The sequence below is a fragment of the Phoca vitulina genome, unplaced genomic scaffold (assembly GCF_004348235.1).
Source record: "Phoca vitulina isolate PV1807 unplaced genomic scaffold, GSC_HSeal_1.0 scaffold1, whole genome shotgun sequence".
Taxonomy (NCBI): Eukaryota; Metazoa; Chordata; class Mammalia; order Carnivora; family Phocidae; genus Phoca; species Phoca vitulina.
This window is the reverse complement of record NW_022589704.1, coordinates 100,673,734-100,697,191: the sequence shown is the minus strand read 5'-3', so window position 1 is coordinate 100,697,191 and position 23,458 is coordinate 100,673,734. Positions and strand designations below refer to the sequence as shown.

Here is a 23,458-nt window from a genome sequence, read left to right as displayed (position 1 = left end):
AATTCTCTGGCCTCTTCCTGCTTTATTTTTCTCCTTAATCTAATACGCTATATATTTAAATTATTTACCTTGTTTACTGTTTGTCTCACCCTTATCCCCAGAATGTAAGTTCCTTGAAGGCAGAGTTTTTTGCGTTTTTTTCCCCCTTTTTATTCCACTATATCCCCAGCGCCTATAATAATGCATGGCACATAGCAGGTACTCAGTAATTAATTTTTGCATGAATGGATAAACAAATTAGATTGTAGATTAACAGCAGGGACCATGTCTTATTTGTCTTTATATTCCCACTACCCTCCAAAGTACGCCGTAACAGAAAGACCTCAATGACTATGAACCAATGAATGATACATGAGAATCACAACACAGGTAACATCACAGTTGTTGTTAATTTTTGGTAAGGATTCTGATCTTTTTTTGACGTGTTTGTGGTGGTGGAATAGTAAGTGTGGGAGAAGAGAGTGGCTGCCTCTTGCTTTTCATACAAGAGGGCTATGAGAGCAATGCTCACAAGAAACTTTTAGTATTGCCAATACCTGCTGTGGACCCTCCACTCCCTGCACCTTACCCTGATGTCCCTTCAAGTTCCTGAAATATGCCCATATTTGTCTGTCTTGATACTTCTTCATGAACACAGTGTATCCCTAAAATTTACTGACAATCTCACTTTTGGTTTATTTACATCTACTTGAGAAAGCAATGAAAACTCATAAATCAGAGATTTCTAAAAATTTACCATTTTGTTGTGATAAAAGCATGTTCTCTAAAGGAAAAATACCAACATAATTCATAAATATATTTTATAAAACAGAGACTGATCATATACTCCAGGGACCTGTACTCAATTTCAAAAGATTGATGAAAATGATAGTCTCGCATCCAGAGAATTACAAAGTTAGTGGTATTCAATGCATTATTAGCATTTTTCTAAAAATGTGTATTTTGCAAGACTAAAATCAACATAAATTTGTCAAGAATGAACTTTTAGAGCAATGATAAAAGGAAATTCCACAATTGGGTTATATCATGGCAAAATTCATGAGGAACATATGATGAAAAAGAGAAAGTACAATAATACAATTTACAGACAAAACATATCACAGTATAAAAAAACTTCACTTCCGATTAAAACATTTCAAAGAAATGTGAGAATATCTGAAAGCTACTTACAGTAGATTTTTCAGGGGAAGATGGAACATCAAATGTTTCGTTAATATGGTTTTCCAGATCTTGTTGAGAATGTGAATAATGAATTTGGTTCCAACTGTTTTTCTTTGATTGTTTGGGTGGTAAAGCTGGAGGCTGCCCATCTCCAGGGGTCTCCTGTGATCTGGACAGGAAAAAGGAAAAAAAAAAAAAAAAGAGTATTTTGGAAGCTGTCTTCTAAAACTGTTATTTTAAAAGCTAGGGTCAGGGCACCTGGGTGGCTCATTTGGTTAAGCGTCTGCCTTTGGCTTGGGTTGTGGTCCCGGGGTCCTGGGATCAAGTCCCGCATCTGCATCTGGCTCTGGCTCCTTGCTCAGCGGGGAGCCTGCTTCTCCCTCTGCCCCTCCCCCTGCCGCTTTTCCTGCTTGTGCTCTCTCTGTGTGTGTCAAGTAAATAAATAAAATCTTTAAAAAAAAAAAAGCTGGGGTCAAAAACAAAACAAAATAAAATAAAAGCTGCGGTCAAGCAACTCAGATATTTACAATGTCTAGTAGGAGACAAGCTTTAAATACTATATTTACAAGTGCTACTGTTTAATGAAATCTTTCTTAACTTTGAAGTTTAAGTAGTACATCGAATTCCCTACTTTATCAAATCTGTAAACAATTCTACATAATAATCAAATATACTTTAAGGGTATCATGATGAAGATATCCATTAATCTACTATAACAGTATACACACCTTTCTAAAACACTTTTTTAAAATACAGTTATCAATGGAGTAGCCAGGGAAAAAGGCAGGCAAAGAGAAATCAGAATTGACAGTTGAACCATTCCACGGATAAAACACCTGGTACAATCTAGAGAACTTGTGATTGGCCCAATTTACTAAGAAATAAAACACAAGGGATGCCTGGGTGGCTCAGTCGGTTAAGCATCTGCCTTCAGCTCAGGTCATGATCCTGGGGTCCTGGGATCGAGTCCCGCACTGGGCTACTTGCTCAGGGAGGAGCCTGCTTCTCCCTCTACCTGCCACTTCCCCCTGCTTGTGTTCTCTCTCTTTCTGACAAATAAGTAATAAAATCTTAAAAAAAAAAAAAAGGAAATAAAACACAATTCACAAAAGTAATGAACTCAATACTGCAACAAAGATTAGAATCTGAGTAAGAGTGCTGAGCTCACTGAGGAGATAAAAATGGATAAGACATTGTTGGAGTATGTAATTTAAAGAAACAAAATCCAATTAACATTAGGGAGCATAAGCCTCAATTTGTGACAGCAAGAATTGATAAAAAGAGCTAGGTAGGAGAAGCTTCAAAGTAAAAACACTAGCTTTTTTAAGAACCAGCACAGTATATGTAATAACATTACTTGTGAGTTTTTCACAAAGGCCAGAAGGGGGAACCAGTGGTTCAACTTGCATCCTAGGAAGCATGCATCCATGGAGGTTGTGGAAGTGAGGAAAGTAAGGCAAGGGGAAGTAGTTCTTGGTAACAGCAGTGACCATTTCTGAGGTTATTATTTATCTCTGCGATGCCAGGAGGTCTTTGGAAAAATAAAGAATTACTGTCCCAATGCCTAAGGTCTCAGAAGGGAGTTGACAGCTGCTGTGTCAAGTTGCATGGCTGCTGGCTGTACTATTCAGGCACAGATTTCATTGAGTGACAACAGATACCTAAGATACAAGCCGTAAGGTCTTGAGGAACTGCAACTGCATTAGATTGTATTATTGTTCAAAAATCAGTCTCCACCCTCTCCGGCTGACGTGAGGCTTGGCCATATGACTTTCTCTGTCCAATGAAATGTGAGTAGAAGTGGTCAGTTTTGAAAGGCCACTTTAAGAAACAGCTCATGATTCATTATGCTTCTCTTTTTCCTTGGCCATCAGAATAGCCATGCCCCAAACAAGAGTCTGGGTCCTGGAATGGACATGACATGGAGTAGAGCCACAGATGATCCATGATGTACATATAATGTAAGAAAGAAATAACCTTTGTTGTTATACGTCTCTATAAATTGGGGTAATTTGCTACCACAGCATCGTTTATCACAAGAAAATGGATTCAGAAATTAGAGTCAGAGTGGCTCTTCGATACATATGCTCTCCCTAGGTAGAGAAGGTGTGAAGCTTACTTAAGAGGCTCACTGCTAAATACCTGGTAGATACAGGGAATGAAGCCAAAAATTTTATTAGTGCCAAGGAAGTCAGCCAGGATTAATAATAAATGGTTTAACTGTATGGTCCTCCAGGGAAGTTTCTCTTAAGAGAAAATACAGTCATTCCGAATTTTCATAAAACTTAATCATTAAATAAGTAGGAAAACCATAATGCCCACACAGTCTAACTTTCTACATAGAAGTCTTTAGGGAACAAAATACTCTAAATTCTGAGAAGTCTGTAAGGACTGCACCAAAGAACATACCTCTCTTTTTCAGCAAAGCCTTCTTTGAGGTCTACCTTCATGGTCAGGGATTCCAGGTACCAAACACAATAGTTTTTTGTTGTTTTTTTTTTAAAAGATTTTATTTATTTATTTGAGAGACAGAATGAGAGAGAGAGAGCACATGAGGGGGGGAGGGTCAGAGGGAGAAGCAGACTCCCTGCTGAGCAGGGAGCCCGATTTGGGACTCGATCCTGGGACTCCAGGATCATGACCTGAGCTGAAGGCAGTTGCCTAACCAACTGAGCCACCCAGGCGCCCCAAACACAATAGTTTTTATTCTACTAGTTTCAACTGCCAAGAGCCCAAGCCTTTAAGATCCAATACATTCAAGTGTTGCTAATCCAGAAAAATGTTCCCACAGATGAGAATAGAGACATGGACCTCAAACATGGCCTGCCGGAAGGGATTAGGACACAAAGATGGACATTCCCTGGCACAGCCTCATAGATGTGACATTTTTAAAAAGCAGTTATCAAAAGCCTCCAAGACTTTACAAAAACCAGAAGTCACTGGACTCCACATCTACCAATCAATAGGTCTCAATCCCTTGCTTAGGGTTAAGTATAACCATGTAGGCCAGGTGAATAGAAAGTTTTTTTCTAGTTTTGCATATAGCTATCACACCCAGGAAACAGCCTCAAAACTACAGATCTATAGGGCATAGTATAAGGTTGAGATCAGAAGGGAATGGAATTAGAGCAACTTACTTTATTCTTGGTCCAGTCAACAGCCTAATATATAACAGTTCTAAAATATACAACAGAGACAAACTCAAGCCTGATCTGTAAAGCAACATCTTAAGTGAGCCAAATCTGTTATGGGTATAACAGTGGCAATGCTCAGTTACAAGAGAGGGATAGTACTGACATTATGGGACATTCCGCTAAAACTGTTCAAGCTACATTACTGGCACTAAAGATTAGGCATATATAGTAAAAAAAAAAAGCTCCAGAAGTGATTTTTATTATGCATTGCTAATTAGAAATCATTGTCCTGAAGAAACACTGGTTGCAAATTCATGGCTTGTGGGCCAATTTTGGCCAACATACATTTGGCCCATTATTTTTTCTTTATAAAATGGAGTTAATTGGCTACATTTAAAAAATTACATATGTATCTGGATTTCCAGAATGGAAAATCTGGAAGCTCTGGAAAAAATAAAACTGCATTACCGTTGGTCAAAGCCAAGAATGAGCTGCTGCCTTTAGATTGGGCCATGGGCATCCCAGTCCACATAAATCCCACCCAGGGTTACTTGTGAGATTCCAGTAGGTATTTGAGTATAACCTCCCCTTTAAACATTCAAAGTCTGCAGGAAAACACAGAAAGGAAGAGAGCCAAGCACACAGGCTTGGGATGGGATTTAAGCCAAGTTCTAAAGAAAAGGTGAGGAGAATGCAGCATGCACTGAGAGGATTAGTCAAGACAGAACACAGGAAAGAACACTGTAATTTCAGATTTCAGGAAAAGGGCTATCTGCCTTCTCTCATTGTTTTATGTAACTTTCTTGTTAGAATAACTTCTCAGAGAGTGATGGTCAGGCTCTCCAGATGTCAGATTGTTGTAGAGGGATAGGTTGGTCTGGGAGCTTTTATAAACTATGTACTCTCCCAGTAATCCCAGTAACTGTCCTTTCTATGTCTCCACATCCAATAACCACACTCCATCTATATCTATATATTTATTTGTGTCTCCATCTAATACAGTCTATCAAAGTAATCAAGGATGTCAGCACAGACTGAAATTCTCATTTTGAACAAAGGTTATCAATTACATTTTAAGACATATTCCAAGTGTATTAACTCAATTTATGATAACAAATAACTTCCTACTTCATATCTAATGTAGAGATTATGAGTATAGTTAATTTATTACTTACTCAATTATCTAGGAAGATGACTTTCATAAGCAATCCATGCATTATAATTAGAAATTATAATACATTTAAAATAATTTCATAAAACAGACCAGTTCTAAAAAAAGATACTATTTCTAGGTAAAAATAAAACAAAACAACCTCCCCCACACCTGCTAATTATAAAAGAATAAACAGATATCATATACTTTGGAAGAACAACCAGGCAGCACAGTGGAACACAGCCACATTAGAAATAATTCCCCTGAGAGAAGGGACCTATGACTTAAAGAGAAAGCCAGCATCTATCAGATAGTTCAGACAGGACTAGGGAGATAGGAACCAAGGAAAAAAGTGGGCATCAGAGCTCTGGCTGACATCTTACAAGTAAAGGTAATCCTTTGGCTTTAAAGATGGGAACTAGAAAAGATCTGCTACAAGGAGGATATAGAAAGAAGTATAAACCTAAAGGGATTATTTTGTTACTTATAGAAAAGAAAAACAGGCAAAGTAAACCCTGAAAATTGTGAATTAAAAAAACAATGCTGAAGATTCAACTGTATATACATACCACTCATAGAAGAATAAAGTTTATTAAAATTTAAGACTAGAAAACAAACAAAACCCATATTTTCTTGTTACATGGTAATACAAACTTGCCAAGACTGATGGCTCATTTTAAGATTCTAATGTTCTAAGATGCATACCAGGAGCTCATGTCTCATTCAACTACAGTCACTAATGCTATCCAAGTTCTCACTGGGCAGTAACCCTACTATACTTTACTTATACTAGGTAAAATGTAGATAAAATTCTGATTCAAAATTCAGACTTCTTGACATGTTGGCTAATTTATAGTGACATTCACAGTATTTCAAAGTAAACACCACTGCAGACTGATTATTAGTTAATGCTCAAGAAAATTTAAAAAGTGCATATAAACTCTCAGGGATAAGATAAATATGGTAATAGAATTGAAAATGTCGTATTACTGTATCAGTAGGAATCTATTTCAGAATCAAGGTCCCAGACCTGAAATGCCTGGTTTCAACCAAACTCCAAGTCCCCGACCTTAGCTCCCAAAGTGAGTACTGGAGACATCTGCCAGAGGTGGAGAGCAGGTCAGGTATACTGCAGCTACAGTAGCCCAGCGACCTACATAATTAGTCTTGCTGCCACAAGTACAGCATCAAATACAGTGTGCCCTCTGAATCCCCATGGCTCGGTCATCTCCTCCCATCATACCTCCTTTGGTTCTTTTACTTCCTTGTCCTGGAGCGGTCTGGTATTTGCAGAATCCATAATACAGATGACCCTTGAACAACATGGTTTGATCTCTGCCAATTCACATACATGTGGACTTTTTACAGTACAGTACTGTAAATGTATTTTCTCTTCCTTATGATTTTCTTAACATTTTCTTTTCTCTAGCTTACTTTATTGTAAGAATATAGTATATATTACATGTAACATATAAAATATGTGTCAGTCAACTGTGTATATTCTCACTAAGGCTTCTGGTCAACAACAGGTTATTAGTAGTTAAGTTTCTGGGGAGTCAAAAGTTGTATGTGAATTTTCAACTATATAGGGGTTGGTGTCCCTAACCCCCATGTTGTTCAAGGGTCAACTGTAAGTTGCTAGACTTGATCAAGATTGGCATGGGAATTGGGTTAAGCTGAGTGCGGACATTAAGTTTTCACTGGTAGTAGCTCAGAGGAGCAAAGTGAAGGCAAATCTTTAAAGACTAACTGAAAGGAATTGATGAAGTGCGGACAAAGCTGTGGTGACTCACTAGAAAAGACTACACAGGGACAGTCCAGGCAAAATGGCTCAGGGAAATGGATTTGATATTTCAGGATTATGAAATCTGTAGAGTCTCTTGTGATTAGGGCCTAAGGATAAAGCTAAGAATTTGGAGAATTCCTCATTGTATTTGACCAGACATCTATACTTCAAACATGAAGACAGATAAATGGCTGATAATATTCTTAAAGGCTGCCAGTATATCCCCCCAAATTAACCAGAATTATATAATTATTATAGTTAACATCTACTAAGCACCTTTTCTCTGCTTAACAGAGAAATTATACATCTCATTTACTGTTCACAGCAACCCTATGAGGTAAATATTATCATCCTGTTTTTTTACAGGTGAGGAAATTGAGGCTTACAGAGATAAAATGACTCACCCAAGGTCACATAACTGGAAGTGGTGGAACCAAGTCTTAAACCCAGCCTGAATCCAGAGCTTGTGCTCTGAACATTATGCTATAGTTGCACTTTAAACAAAACAACTGTAAAAGGCAGGAGCAAAGTTCTTTTAACTCAGAGGTTTCCAAACACTACGTAGCAGTAAACTCTTCTCCAAATAAAATGCTTCTCAGAAGCCAGTATATAAAATATACAAAAGCTAAGCAACCCTCCTGACAGTATCTGAGGCTTTAACAGAACTTATCAGAGCACATCCTGAACACGACTATCTTCTATCATGCCATTTGGTTGTAAGTGGTAATACTGCTCTGTATTTTAAGTTCTAATAAAAACGACTTATATTTAAATGGAGAGAATGCAAGATCAATAGAGATCTGTGCTCTAATAACATGTATTTTTACTTTAATTGAGAATGTATTTCTAACTCAATGGTTTTAATATACTTAAAACCAATAATTTGCCTAAAATGATGGGAGGGGGCGTTGAATGGGACCAGAGCTTGAAACATAATGTTCAAAATTTACCCACACAAAAAATTTTGTGGACAGATTACCTGTATAAACTTTTGGACATTAAGAAAGGAGAAGGGGAGATGGGAATATAATTTTAAGAGTGTTCCAATGCCCAACTCTCATATTGGGGTTTTTCAATACAAATAACTTGCTTATCCTCAACTTTGACATTTTAAAAAATGTTAAGTGAAGAGCAAATAATGAAAATGTTAAAGTGCACTTTGTTGTCAAGAGAGCAATATATTGTAACATAGCAACAAAAGATTTGTTAAAACTGTCAATGAAGCCAGGTAGGCAAAAACTTTGCTGATTTATTTCAGTCCAGTCAGCTTTAAATTTCCTCATGAATGCTTCAATAGCAGCAGTGAAAGCAGCTTATTCTGCAGTCAAAGCAGCTCAACGTTGCTGTCTTTAGCAATTTGTATGAAAATAAAAAATAAAATCTTAACCACCCAACTCAGATGCTTCGTGATGATTTTGTAGAAACGGACGTTTCTACAGCTTCCCTGTTACATATTAATGGCAGTATATTAATATTTGTGGTGTGAATTTACTAAAACACCTGTTAAGTATTTTCACATTAATTGAGGGTTATTGTTTTTCTCAGAAAATCACAAACTGAAACAGTCTAGTTTTCTGTGAAACATTTAAAGAAAGGAAGGAAATGGCAGACTGTAGTCTCCAATCACCCCTGCCTAAAAATGGTAACTTTATTCTAAGCAGTACAAACAAACTCCTATTTGTTTCCATAATAAACACACCTATGAGTTAATAGTGTTTTCTCCTTGTGAAGCAGGTGACCTTACCAAGTGACTGAGGTCTGGACCCAGGTTTCATCTCAAAGGCCCTGTACTCAAAAAACAGGGAACTGGTGAGATGATCTCAAGATTTGTTTCAATACATGTTGAAATGCTCTGTGCTTCATCCAACACATTGTCCAAATTCTTTCCACATTTAGCCAAAACTAAAACCTATGGATTCCAAGTTGTAAAATATTTTCTCTGGATTGCAAATATCAGCCAGCCAAGCAACCAACCAACCAACTGATCAATTAACAAAGCCTTGTCTTAGACACCAAGTTCTGCTGGTTGGCTCAGGTAGGGAAGACCTGACTTTTAGTTATGTAAATTGGGACAAGTCCTGTTAAGTGTGGCTTTCTCGTCTACAAAATGGGGATTACACGTCTTTCCTATTTCATTGAGTTGTCTTGGAACAGTGAGATAATTTCTGAAGCTGACTGTAAGCAACTAATGTAAGTTATTCGTTTATCATTAAGCTTATCTTTTCAGACCTCTCTCATTCTTAAGCTTAAAACTAGCTGAATTTTAAATGCAGTGTTAAGAGATTTCAAAACTGAATACAAACACATAAGCCTCATAAAATACATGTCTGAAGAGAAAGGTCCAAGCATTTGAAATTCTTGTGGATCAGGATGGGAAAGCAAAACCTGCACAATGCCAAACTGTCCTGAACTTGCATCTCCATTTAAGGTCAGGAAACCAGAACAAAGGTTTTTTTTATGGATTGATGAACCTATAAAATGTACATATAGAGATACTCAATTTTATGTGTATGTATACATATATGTGTGTCTGTATGAAAAGGGCTCTTCAAAAATGGACTGAGATAATTTGGTTAGGTCCTGGGAGTTATATTGTTTTGTTCTGCATTAAGATGGGCTTTTGAGATTCCTCTATATGGTTTATTTCTATGTGCTAAAAGTATATCATTTTCAAATTTAATCAATTAACATCTCGATCATGTGCTTAATTACTGTACTTTTTAAAGTTTTAGAATTAGAAAATATATAATTATTAAAAATCAAAGTATACAATGATAATTTTTAAAGTAATCAAAAATTAGGGATGCCTGAGTGGCTCAGTTGGTTAAGCATCTGCCTTTGGCTAAGATCATGATCCCAGGGTCCTGGGACTGAGTCCCGCTTCCTGCTCCTTGCTCAGCTCTCCCTCTGCCTGCCACTCCCCCTGCTTGTGAGCAAGCGAGCGCTCCCTCTCTGACAAATAAATAAATCTTTAAAAGAAATTAAATCTCCACCAGCCTTGTCTCCTGTCAACTCATTCTCCACATGTGTCACTGTGTAGTATGTGTCCTTCCTACTCCTCCATCCTTTTTACTGTACACACACAATCAAATTATTTTACCAAGATATGTTACCGAGACTAAAATTCCACTTGTCTTAATAGCTTAGCCAGTCTTCCTTGGCTGGCCCTATAGTGAGGACAACCACACCTCCTCTATATCTTGTCACATGTTCTGAAGCTCCTATACCCACCTGCTTTGCTAATCAGTCCATCTACTCTTCCACCCATCACTCTCAGACCCCTTCTTTCTTCAGCCCTGATCACAGTCACTACATCCTATACCCCTTCCTTCTTCTCAACATTAATCTTTTTACTTATCTATGTGCCTTATAAAGAATTTTACTTTTTTCCCCTAATTCTCACACTGTTTTTATTGCATATGGACTAACTGCATTATATAAACCAATAAATCAAGACATTGCATGTTATTGTGAGGGTAAGCATGTTGTGCATTAAACTGATGGGGTATAAATACTGAATTATGAAGCTGAATTTATATACCAGTATGTAATATGAGGTAGGAACGAATTTTAAAAAAGATTATTTTCAGTATGATGGTCATCTTACTTAGTTCTCCTTTGCTACTTAATTTTTCCCACATTGTCTATTCATTCTTATGGTTCCCTTCCTGAAAAATATTAAGAAAACTCTACCTTTTAGTATTTTACTGCTTGACCACAGTGCTACATTATCTGCAGAAACTAAAGGTTTAAGAACATACTAAGTCAACAAAATAAGAGGGTTTTTTGGGGGGGCGGGTGGAGGGTTGGGAGGTGAATACAAAGAACTCTCAGGAATAAATAAGCACATTTACAAATACATAAAAGTTTTAAAACACTGCATAAATAAATGCTTCTATCAAATACCCTAACTTCCCAGATTATTTCAAATGAAACAATCTGGGGCATTATTATTATTATTTTTAAAGATTTTATTTATTTGAGAGAGAGAGGATGAGAGAGAGAGAGAGAGAGAGAGCACGAGAGGGGGGAGGGTCAGAGGGAGAAGCAGACTCCCCGCTGAGCAGGGAGCCCGATGCGGGACTCGATCCCAGGAGTCCAGGATCATGACCTGAGCCGAAGGCAGTCGCTTAACCAACTGAGCCACCCAGGCGCCCTGGGGTATTATTATTTATAAGAAGGAAGCTAATGAAAAAGGTCTTACGGTGATGATTCCAGAACGATGCTATTAGCTTGTGTTGAAGATGGAGATCTGTGATTCACAAATACTTCACTTGGGGAAGTGTGAACCACATGGTCGACCAAATGACCAACTGAAGATGGTCGTAACCGGGTTCCCTCTTGTGTGAATGCAGAATTTCGACTACATAAAGAGGAAGAAAAATTGAGTGAAAATGTGGTTTAATTCAACTTTTTCCAGTTTCTTATTTGATTACATTAGAAAGTGGGTATATGTTTTAACACTAACCACACTGACTAAGCAAAATCTCTGACAAAGATAGTATGATTCAAACAGAAAGAATACCAAACAGAAAGTGAAGTCTAAGATCTGAACTACAGTCAGTGATCTGCCACAAGAGTTTTACCTGTTCAATCTATTATATCTACCAACCTTAATGTCTGAAGGCTTTAGTCACTACAACTTAGTGTCTTAATCAGCATTTACAGGATTAGAGCATTTATACCTCATTTTATTGCACTTTGCTTTATTGCTTCTTCTTCTTTTTAAAAGATTTATTTCTTTTAGAGAGACAGAGAATGAGAGAGAGTGCATGAGCAGGGGAGGGGCAGAGGGAAAGAATCTCAAGCAGACTCCCCAGAGAGTCCAGAGCCTGATGCGGGGCTTGATACTACAACTCCGAGATCATGACCTGGGCCAAAATCAAGAATCAGACACCCAACTGACTGAGCCACCCAGGTGTCCCTCTTCTTTTTTTAAAAAACGTATTGAAGGTTTGCAGTTACTCTGCATGGAGCAAGTCTATTGGGTGCCATTTCTCCAACAGCATTTGTTCACTTCATGTCTCTGTCACATTTTGGTAATTCTTGCATTATTTCAGACTTTATCATTACTGTTTTTGTTACAGTAATCTGTGATCAGTGATTATGACTCACTGAAAGCTTAGATGGTAGTTAGCATTTTTTAGTAATAAAGTGTTTTTAATTAAAGCATGCACACTGATTTTTTACACATTGCTATTGCACATTTAATGGAATACAGCAGAGTGTAAATATAACTTCTATATGTACTAAGAAAGAGAAACAATTCAGTGACTTGCTTCATTGCAGTGGTCTGGAACCAAATCTGCAATATCTCCAAGGTATACCTGTATAAAGTAAAGGGAGAGGATAAATAATTCAGAAATATCTCCGGTGTGTGTTCTTTTTTAATCCTTATAAAAGTTTTTATTTATGGGACTTCTTAAAATTCCTAAAAATAAATAATGTATAACATATTTCCATCCTCATAAGTGACAGTCACATGAATTATTATTTTCATTATTATTAATTATGACAGCTCACATTTGAACACTTATTATGTGCTAGGCATTGTTCTAAGCACCTCATTTAACCCTTGTAACAATACTACAAGAAAGACACTTACTATAATTTGTAGATGAGGAAAATGGGACAAAGAGATGAATTAACTTGCTCAAAGTTTAAACTTTCAGTGATTCCAGGGCCCATGCTCTTAACCATCACACTATATTGTCTCTTTAGAATTGAGAAAAAAAACTTTTCAGATCATATCTAAAACTGTTTCATCACCTGGGAAATTTAATCAGAGCTACTGCTAATTAATTAACTCAATCATCTTTCCTCTGTCTTCTGTAATCTGCTCTAATTATTTAGTGGTACTAGTAACAAATGGAGAAATGGATGGCTGGAAAATGGACCAAAAAAGATGGTTCTGGATTTTCTTCAAATAGTTCATTAACCTCCAAATATATGCAGTATTTTATAAAGAAAGATGATTTAGCAATCTGCAATTAGTAAGAGAAAAACTTGTGAGTCTACTTTTTTAGCAGCTTAGCAGCTAGGAAGACACACAGGTATGAGGTAATGTTCTCTAAACCAAACTTTACTTTTGTTATGGTAAAAGTTTATTCTTGGGCTGAAAAACACCCACTGGTGACACAACTTTTAGAATTTAGTCCAGGGGCGCCTGGGTGGGTCAGTTGGCTGGGTGTCCAACTCTTCATTTCAGCTCAGGTTGTGATCTCGGTGTCATGGGCTCAAGCCTCACATCAGGCTCTGGGCTCAGTGCTGAGTCTACTTGTCCAGCCCTGAGTCTACTTTGTCCCTCTCCCTCTGCTCCTTCCCCTGCTTGTGCTCTCTAAAATAAATAAATAAAATCTTTTAAAGAAGTAGAATGTAGTACACACTTATTGGATATTAATGTGTTTAAAATATTTCTGAAGTTAGACTACTTCAAATATTATATTCCACACCAAAACTCAAATATTTTATATTCAACCTTTTGGGTGAACAAAGTCTATGAATACACTGACATCTGTTTATCATTATTTAATTACATACATATATTATACACAATATACTTGTTAATACATTATAAAATTAACATCTTCAGCCAGTACAAGTTGATTATCTTATTATTATCTATACCAAAGCATAGTTTTTATGAGAAATACTAGAATGAAGTATATAAACAGTAAGTGGTGAGTAATACAGGCTTCTTAGCACAGATATGGCTAAGCTTGTGGGAGCTTATGTTGGAAACCCCTTTTTCCAGACCAAAGAAAGTGGTGGAACAGCTGGGGTAGGAGGTTAGGTAAGATGATCACAATCATTTAGCATTTTCAAACAATATATGCTTCCCTAGGAATTCTGGAGAGCCACATGAAAAAGGATTATGTCAGTAACAACCACATTTCCAGATTTTAACTCTATTACTAATAGATCTTGATTTATTGGCTAGAGACCCACTCTGTACAGGAAAGTGAGCATCCTTGTTCAATGTTCTACTCCCTCATTCGATGAGACTTTTCCATGCCAATTATGCAGTAAGCTTCAGGCTATGAGGAAATAATGCTCTGGAGCAACAAAAATCATGTTTGACTAAGATATTTAAATGTGAAGATTTACATATTTTGATCTTCAGGCAAGTCTACAGTCAGTCTGTACTTACTGATTAGGAGTTCCAGGTGGAGATCGTGATGGAAGGCTTTGTGTTTCTAACCTGTCATCAGATATTGAATTTCTGCTTACCACTTCCCAATCCATTAATTTCCGTGCCAAGGGCTTACTTGGGGATCTGCAGAAATAATTTGATATGTAAAAATTTTTATTTTTATACCTTCAACTATAAACCAAATCTTAGAATTTGTCTTAATAGATCATATTCTAGATGAGTAAACATAGTTTACTTAAAAGAAATTAATGCATTTAGTGGCTATTTACCCCATAATTTCCTAAGAAATTAAATCTGCTTTGTATGAAGAAGGAAGGAAAGACATGCTAAGAGTATATCTTAAGACATACTTAAGAGAAAATAGGGAAGAGGAGAAAAAGAAAAGAAAGGAAAAAAGCAAAGGAGTAGCTGGCTACCAAGTTACCTCATTTATAGCAACATTATAAATATTGCCTATTCCAGAGTTTCTGAAACTTTAGCTCATCTTGTGATGTATTAAACAATTGCCAGCATATTATCTTCTAAATACCCTTAAATCTACACCCTGATCCTCTACCTTAATAGAGGACGGGGTGAAAAATGATAATTATGTATATTATAATTTTTTACATTTTACATATAGTAGTAGGCTAGTGAATTGTTTTGTTTTTTAAAAAACATCTAGGTTAACATTCTGTCTTGTGGTAAGGAGTAGAAGACTACGTTTTATTACCTATCTATATATTGTCAGCTACCACAGTGATGAAGATGAGAACTAAGTAATCTTTTCAGAAAAGATACGGACCTTTGTAGAATATTAAAAAATATTCAAATTTCTATAGTGGCCAAAATTCATGGAAAATGTATGACATCTACTTTTTGACATGAAGAGTTAATATGAAGGTTAATATAAGGAATTACACTACTTACATAAAAACACATAATAAATAATCTTGTAAGCTGATAGTTTTATATTTCACTAATAAATTCACTGAAGCACATAGAAATTGACTGGACTAAAAAGCATGGTAACACCAAGAATACTCAATAAAATTTATAGATATAGTACAAAGCATTAAAATAATGATAAGTAGAGAGTACTAGTTTTGACCTTTCATGAGACAAAGCATGTAAGTATCTATGTCTAAATATCTAAATTTACCAGTACAATGTATGACCCTAGGTCCTTCCCTACCTCCTGCATTTTATGATTTATGAGTATCTAAATTTTCAGTGCAATATTTTAGTCTATTAATTAAACCACAAGTATCTTAAATTACTTATGAATCCAAACCACACAAGTGCCCCATCATTTTGGGTATTCATAGCCAAAACCTTTTTTTAGTTTGGCCGAATGACATCTCCTTAATTTAAGAACATCATTTCCTAAAACAGCTGTAATGCTATTGATTTAAAAAAAAAAAAAAAAAAAGGCACTGGCTCAGATCTCATTTTTCATAAATGAATTCAAAGTAATATAAGGATAAACATTTCCCATTATCATGAGTTCAAATTATAGGGTTTTCCTACTTGAAGACAATCAGGACACCATTTAGCCCAACATCCTAATATTGCTGTGCAAACTCATATTCCTTTAGTCACAATAAGATGGAAAAAAAAGAGTATTTCATGCATTTGATTTTTAAAATGAAGAGTACTAAAAGAAACCTTAGCATTTACTGCTCTTCTATTAGCCAATTCTCAAAGTTAACAAGCTATTCTTTCCCATATATTAGACTACTAAATGTAAACTGCAGGAGTTCATAATCATAGATCAACTACTTTCGTTTTCAAAGAGAGGGAAAAAATCATTTGAAGGAGGAAAAAATCTAGCTATACTCACCCAGTATAGAGCATCAGAACACTTTACTGTTGTTAATAAACTAAACATGGTTGGAAATGCTCTGCGTTTTTTAAAACTAAATTTCAAGTGTTTTATTAACAGCTTTAACCTCAGAGACCCACCCACTCAAGCTTGCTGTCTATGTTTCCTGTTGAATGTGGAAATTTCAGAGAAAAAAATACCACACTTCATCAGAGTGTTTGCAATGTGGTAAATATATTTTCTGACCATGGCACTTTATTCTTCTGTTGCATGTGAACATTCTTTTGCTTTTCTTCTTAGATTTTATACAACAATTGAAAAAGTGTGAAAGCATTTCAAAGAGGAGATATACTGGGGGGAAAAAATAATTTATTTATTATTGCTGAAAACATCACCTTACATTGAAACTTTAAGAAGAAATCTTTTATATCTATATACCACCAATTAAAATTCTAAGAAGTGGACAAGAACTCTAGAATTCTCTAATAATTTAACAGAATAACTCAACAATTGCTAAAACCATGAGAGTATTTTGGTAGATATGCATCAGGTCTCAGGTCATCACAACAAGATTGTGATATACTACAAAAACAACCCCAGAGAAGCTTAAGTCTTTTGGAGATGGCAGGATCATTAAAACAATACCATTAAATGCAACTTTATCCCTGTTGATGACTTCTTATTCAGAGGAGGATTCACGGAATTCCACATAACAAAAGAATTGGGACAGTTATTTGAGGCTTCTCATATTGGAATTTTAGCCTACTATTCATTAATATTTGTTTTATAAAATAACCTATTAAACAATTTCTCATTTTAATAATGCATATACAAAATGAAGAACTAAGATGCAGGTATAATTGTGAATATTTCTCAAGGTCACATATGATCAAAATATTAAAACACTAAAACTTATAAAGTAATTTGCATGTGATATTAACATTAATAAATACATCTATAATTTGGTGTTCATATTAGGATGTCATACTACAGTGGAACTAATTATCAAATCATGTTCACTATTTTTTTTTAAAAAAGATTTTATTTATTTATTTGATAGAGAGAGACACAGCGAGAGAGGGAACACAAGCAGGGGGAGTGGGAGAGGGAGAAGCAGGCCTCCCATGGAGCAGGGAGCCCGATGTGGGGCTCGATCCCAGGACCCCTGGATCATGACCTGAGCCGAAGGCAGACACTTAACGACTGAGCCACCCAGGCGCCCCTCGTGTTCACTATTTTTATAAGTATCAAGCAAGAAAAAAACTTTAAGCTTGTTAGGAAAAGAAGAAAAAAGCTAAGTATTTTGTTAGATGCATTTTTAACAGAAAAGAATCAGAAAAATATTGATTTTGATTTTAACAAGTCTGAAAGAAATGATACAAATAAAGTGTAGTACTAAGAACTTGAATACCTTTTATATTAAAACAACAAAGTTAAGAGGAAGTAAATTATTTCATTCTTGAGAAATTTCAAGGAAAAGAATTTCAAAAACACTTTCTGTATATTTTACCTTCCTACAGGTGCTTAGCACTTTCTAACTGGAAACAAGAGTATCTAAGAAAGAGGGAAGATCTGAATAATTTCAGTAGCCATGTCTATTAGAGTAGGCATCTCTGTTCTTAATTTTTTTCTTTTCTCCCTTCCCTAATAATCAAGTAACCAAATAACCATTAATATGACACTAAGGTTTATATTTAATAGAGAAATGACAATATTTCCTTCATAAATCTAAAAACAAGACATAACAATAAATCAAATTCAGAACTTTGAACAAATGTTGAGAAGATTTATATCATTCAAATTCAAGTAAGTTTATCACAGCAAAATGCTATCTAGCCCTGACCAGCTAAATCCTTCAAGGCATTGTCACTGACAGTCTTCCTTTTGGATAGATTATTCATAGACAAATGAGGATGAGGCTAAGCCAGGAATGAAGAAAAACAATGCACGTAAATTTTATTATTCAAACACATAAAAATCATGTTTGATTAATTTTTTGTTTCAAATGTCCTTACTCCAAGGAACTTGAAATAGCCTTTATTATTTATCTTTATAAGCATTCAAGGCATATAGTACTGGCAAAGAGTCAGATAGTTTTAGCAGTGACTCCAACTCCAGAAGCAAGGAAGTGACAGGTTAAAAGGAAGAATCATAAAGTTAAATCTACACTTTAGGATAAAAGGATTTAACTGTTTAAAGATTTACTGACATAAATGACTAGATTTTTCAATATAAAAGAAAATGCCTATAATACATTAAGTGAAAAAATAAGCAATAAAAAGTATGAAATAATTTTTAAATGAAATAAATATATATATACACACACACATCTCTGTGAGGATATACATGGCAAAATATAGTAATAGTAATGAATAGTAAGTACCAATTTTTTAAGGGGGGGAGAGGGGTGAGGGAGGGAAAGAATCTTAAGCAGATTCCACGCCCAGTGCAGAGCCCAAAGTGGGGCTCCATATCTCAGGACCCTGAGATCATTACCTGAGACGAAATCAAGAGTCAGACACTTAACCAACTGAGCCACCCAGGTGCCCCCCCAATTTTTCTTAAATAATCGTGTTGGGTCATGATTTTTCTTTATATTATTTGGCATGTTGGAATTTTTCCCTTTTTAAACAGGGAAACCTTGAACCCAGTTGGGTTTCCCATGTTTGGGGAAATCACAGGGGTCAGAATGGCCTGAGTGTAATTTACAAGCCTCTCCCTGAGAGAGCCATCTTTGTGATCATAGTTATCTTCCCAGCCACGTAAGTATTGGCATGTTGGGATTTTAAAAAAATAATGAAGTATCACTTATATAACAAACAATAAAGCAATTTCTCCTTTTGGAGAGAAAAAAGAGAAAAACAAAAACTCCTTTTACTCAAGAAACACAAAACAGGAAGGTCTTTTTGATGAAGACTAAGAGCAAAAAATTAAAGTAAAACCAAAAGCAAAATTCTATAATTAATTTTTTATGCCTCCAATGGCAGCAGACACCAAGCAGATGAACTTTTTAATTTAAGGACTTATCCTCTATAAGCCATTTCCACTGAAAAAACACTGCTTCATTTAAAACACATCTACCATACCGCACACATTACTACAAGAGCTGGGGCCAGTGCAGTGAATAAAACAGACAAAACTCCTGCCCTCATAGAGCCTACATTCTAGTGGGGGAGACAGACAATAAAGGAAGTCATTCTTCACAGCTCTGAGACAGGAAGGCAGCCAAGCGTTCACCTATCTCATGCAGAATAGCAAGAACTGTTCTGTAGAGGTTAAAAGTGTGGGTAAGAACTGGGAGGCCTGCATGAGAATCCTGCTACATCCCTTACTATCTCAGTTAAATTATTCAAATGCGCTGTGCTCAGTTTTCTCACCTGTAATGGAATTTACCTCACTGAATTATGGGGATTGTGAGATCATACACAAAAATTGCCTGGCACAGATAAATACAAAATAAATGTTAGCCACTATTAGATACACTGGCTATCTTCTGTCCACTCACATCCCCATACAGTTGATTCCATCACAGCAGCCAGACTGATCCCCCACCCACTCCCATATTTTATTATGGAACATTTCAAACATAAAAGTATAGAGAATAGTTTAATAAACACTGCACTCAGGACCCAGGTTCAACAATCATCATCATGGTCAATCTTGTTTCCTCCCTACCATTTACTGGAACCCTCTCACCCCAATTATTCTGAAGCAAATCCTAGAAATCATGGTATTTGTAAATATTTCAGTTTACCACTGTAAAACATGACAACTCTGCCAGATTGTTAAAAATGCAAGTCAGTTTATACTCCTTCCAGGGGAGGATCTCAGCCCTTAAATCCAAAGTCCTTATCATTTCTAACATGGGGTCATACAAGTTCTGGCTGCTACCTATCTTCCCCTTTAACCACTTTCTCTAGCGCTGCCTTGTTCTTTCTGGCCCATTACTGGCCTGCCTACTCTTCCTCCAACATGACAAGTGGGCTCCAGCTCCATGGCCTTGTGCTGCCTCAGTCCTTTACTTACATCAGATATCTGTTGCACCAAGCAGAATTTAAGCTCCATGGGACTAAGTTGTGTATTTTGTTCTTCACTGTATTCCCAGAGCCTGACACAATGCTCAGTAGAGTAGGTCTTTGATAAATATTTGCTGCCACCAATTTGGTCATTCTTCCTCCTTTCATTTATTGGATAATCCTGTTAAGACTGTTGCTCACACATCTCAAACTAGACCTGTGCCAGTTTAACTCCTTTTTCCAATACAAATTTGTTCTCTTTCCTGTATCCCCTTGTCCATTTTATGTCACTCAAATCTGATGGTCTTCCCAGATACTCCTGTCTCTAACACACCTCCATCTAATTGATTAACAACTTCTTATAGTTCTACCTACAAAATGTTTCCCAAATTTGTTCCCTAGTTTCCATTTCATCACCACTGTTTTAGTTCAGGCCTTCGTTATTTTCACCTGGATTACCGCAATAACCTTCTAATTGGTTTCTTAGTACTGAGTCCTTACTTCTAACCCATTCTCCATCAACTGCTCATAAACCTGTTTTCTAAAACATAAACCTGACTATGTCATTTCACTTGTTAAAAAGCAAACTGGTTATAAACAGCTCCTAAAAATATCAAGATAACTAAATGGCACCCAAAAAAATAAACCTATTTCTTAACAATGTGATTTAAAGAAATACAGAAATGGACTAAATACTATATGAAATCAATCATTATGTTTTTAAAAAATGTTTTAAAAAATGAAGGAAATGAACTTTCTAACAAAATGTTACACTAATAATATAATACTTGATTCAGCCTCGTCAGAACTATAATGCTTGGCACAGGATTTATCTCACTCATGTAAAAAACAAAAAAAGGGAATGAATAAACTAGACAAATTATTTCATTACTCCCTCAACATAACTTATTATTTAATTAAATAAAGGATCATGTGATAATTCTGTAATCACACTTGGAAAAAGGGTTTTTAGTAATTTTAATCTTTTAAAAACAATTCAGAACTGAAATAGAGGTGGCTTACCTTGCAAATACCCTGTCTTTATTTGCTTTTTCTTTGCCATACTGAACTGACTGGACTTCAGTTCTCCCACTGAAATACATAAACATGCACAATAATAAAATCTTAAAGAGAACTCTAAGATAAAATAAGAACATACAACATGATTATATTACAACTTCGTAAGAGACAAATTTCTAGCAGAGAAAAGGGGGCAGAGGATAAGAAAAGACTGGACTAAATTCCAGTTCTACCTGAATGGATGAAGCTTATTTATGGCTCTTCCACTAATGAACAACGATGTGTTCCATAGACACTCCATTTTCAGATACTTCTTTATTTGAGAATGACTATCACTCTCACATCATAGGTTGGGTCTGTGATTTAGCTAGTGTCTCTACTACTCCTTGATGAAGGACCTGAAACATGGGGAATCTGGAGGATTCTTGCTCTTTTCTTGGGCTTTTCTTTCTTGTCTACTGATGATCACAGATATGAAGACTGTTTATATCCTCAAATCCTTCCTTGTCCAGACATAGGCAACTCCAGACTTTTGTATACAGGAAGGAACTAAGGACAGAAATATGGTTGCAAATTGTGCACTATAAGCAATTTGTCCTGAAGCCGATCCATCTAGCAAGCACACAGTTTACGCATGGAAACTGAGCCTCCTCTGTGGTAAAGCAATGTGTTCAGACCAAATCTGTTACTAAAAACTTGGTTCTCAGAGAATTTGCTACTTGACGTATCACATTATTTAAGTGTGAATAGACATAAATGTCTAGTATATCAAATGTAACCATTTACACATATAGGTATAATTCATATAAGAACAGCCAAATATAGGTTTCCAAAGCAAAGTAAGAAATTTTAAGATCATCTTCCATGGATAAGTATGGATACATGTGAACAGAATGGTCCATCTGTTGAAGTTTTAATGGAAAAGTCAGAAACCTAACCATGATTTTTAAACTTAGGTACACTGAAGTTTCTTAAGAAAATATATTTCTTCTAAGAAGGATAAAGTATACTTGCAATTGTGAAAAAGGTAACAAACTGAGGTTCACTATTATTTTGTATTTCCACATTACAACAATGATTTTAATCCCTTGGGTATTTTGCAAGAGAGATAATAAAGGTGTGTATTTGAGTAGGTTGGTGGAGTAGAATTAATAAATTCTCTGATATCTGAATTCCATCTCTCAGTCTAAATAATATATCAACATTTTAAGTCTTACAAAAGTTCTAGTATTTCCAACCACTGCTTATTATGAGGGGAAAAAAATATTTATTTAACGCATACCCATTAGGGATAGGACCGTGTCCAGATAAACATTTGTCATGCTGCCATTCCTTCCTCAATTACAGGATTATTAATCATTTTGATGATTAAAAGGTATTTTGGCTATGTTTTAAAAGTTCATAAGGATTACAAACATAAAACTTAACTTTTACAACTATAAACATATATGGTTTACTTATATACACTAATTTAATTTAACGTGAACTGAGCTGTCATGGGCCTCAATCCTCCTCCTGTGATCAGCTAAGTTTTGTAGGAGGCTTGCTAGGTTTCTTTGTGAGTTGGCTTTCTGTTAGGTTCTACTTTTTTTCTGGTGGGAGATCAGAAAGTAGAGGAAGTCAAAAGGAAGACTGACAGACGCTGGTGGCTGCTGTAACAATAGTGGGAACAGAACACTGGGAGAAACAGCACCTTCTAGACGGTGTGTACCATCCCTGATCAAAGCAGCCCCTCTCGGGCAGACCCAGAACCAACAGTGACAGTGGCTCTAACGACGGAATAGCAGGTTTAGGCTTACGGACACCGGCCTAGATGTAACACAAGTTTCCAATCCTTAAGTATTACCCATTCTTCCTGTTTCCTTCTCTAAAACCCTCCTTCTCCCTTTTGTTTTGACAGCCTCTCTAATACCTGTGTAACCAATTCCCTCAAACTGCTTTTATTTGAAAAATCAAAAGGACTTTCTGTGTCTCTGACTGATAATTTACCAGTAAAGAGGATTCAAATGGGACACTATTACTCAAAAGGCTGGATTAACAAGTTGAATTTTGTAACAAAAACATAAAGGTAAAATTGAAATATGAGGGAACATAATATTTCATATTATCCATAATATTGTTTTTTAGGGTTTAATATTACTATTATTAGAACAAAATGCAAAACTGTACCATAATCTAAGAACACCAAATTCTGAGAGTAAGATACTTATTTTTAGAACAATGAGAAAATG

At 35.9% G+C, this 23,458-nt stretch overlaps 1 protein-coding gene and 1 pseudogene across 5 annotated transcripts in view; both read right to left on the bottom strand.

Moving 5' to 3' along the window:
- Positions 1 to 23,458, bottom strand: part of PTPN4 (protein tyrosine phosphatase non-receptor type 4) — a 230,079-nt gene that overhangs the window by 39,185 nt on the left and 167,436 nt on the right. For all 5 annotated transcript variants that reach the window (XM_032412092.1, XM_032412078.1, XM_032412100.1 and 2 more), the window contains exons 13-16: positions 21,231 to 21,299; positions 14,385 to 14,510; positions 11,439 to 11,597; positions 1,171 to 1,330 (exon numbers count right to left, since the gene is read on the bottom strand). In XM_032412092.1, the coding sequence (XP_032267983.1) occupies positions 1,171 to 1,330; positions 11,439 to 11,597; positions 14,385 to 14,510; positions 21,231 to 21,299 (514 nt within the window). The remainder of the gene's footprint in view (positions 1 to 1,170; positions 1,331 to 11,438; positions 11,598 to 14,384; positions 14,511 to 21,230; positions 21,300 to 23,458) is intronic.
- On the bottom strand, positions 18,835 to 18,961 carry LOC116638239 (annotated as a pseudogene).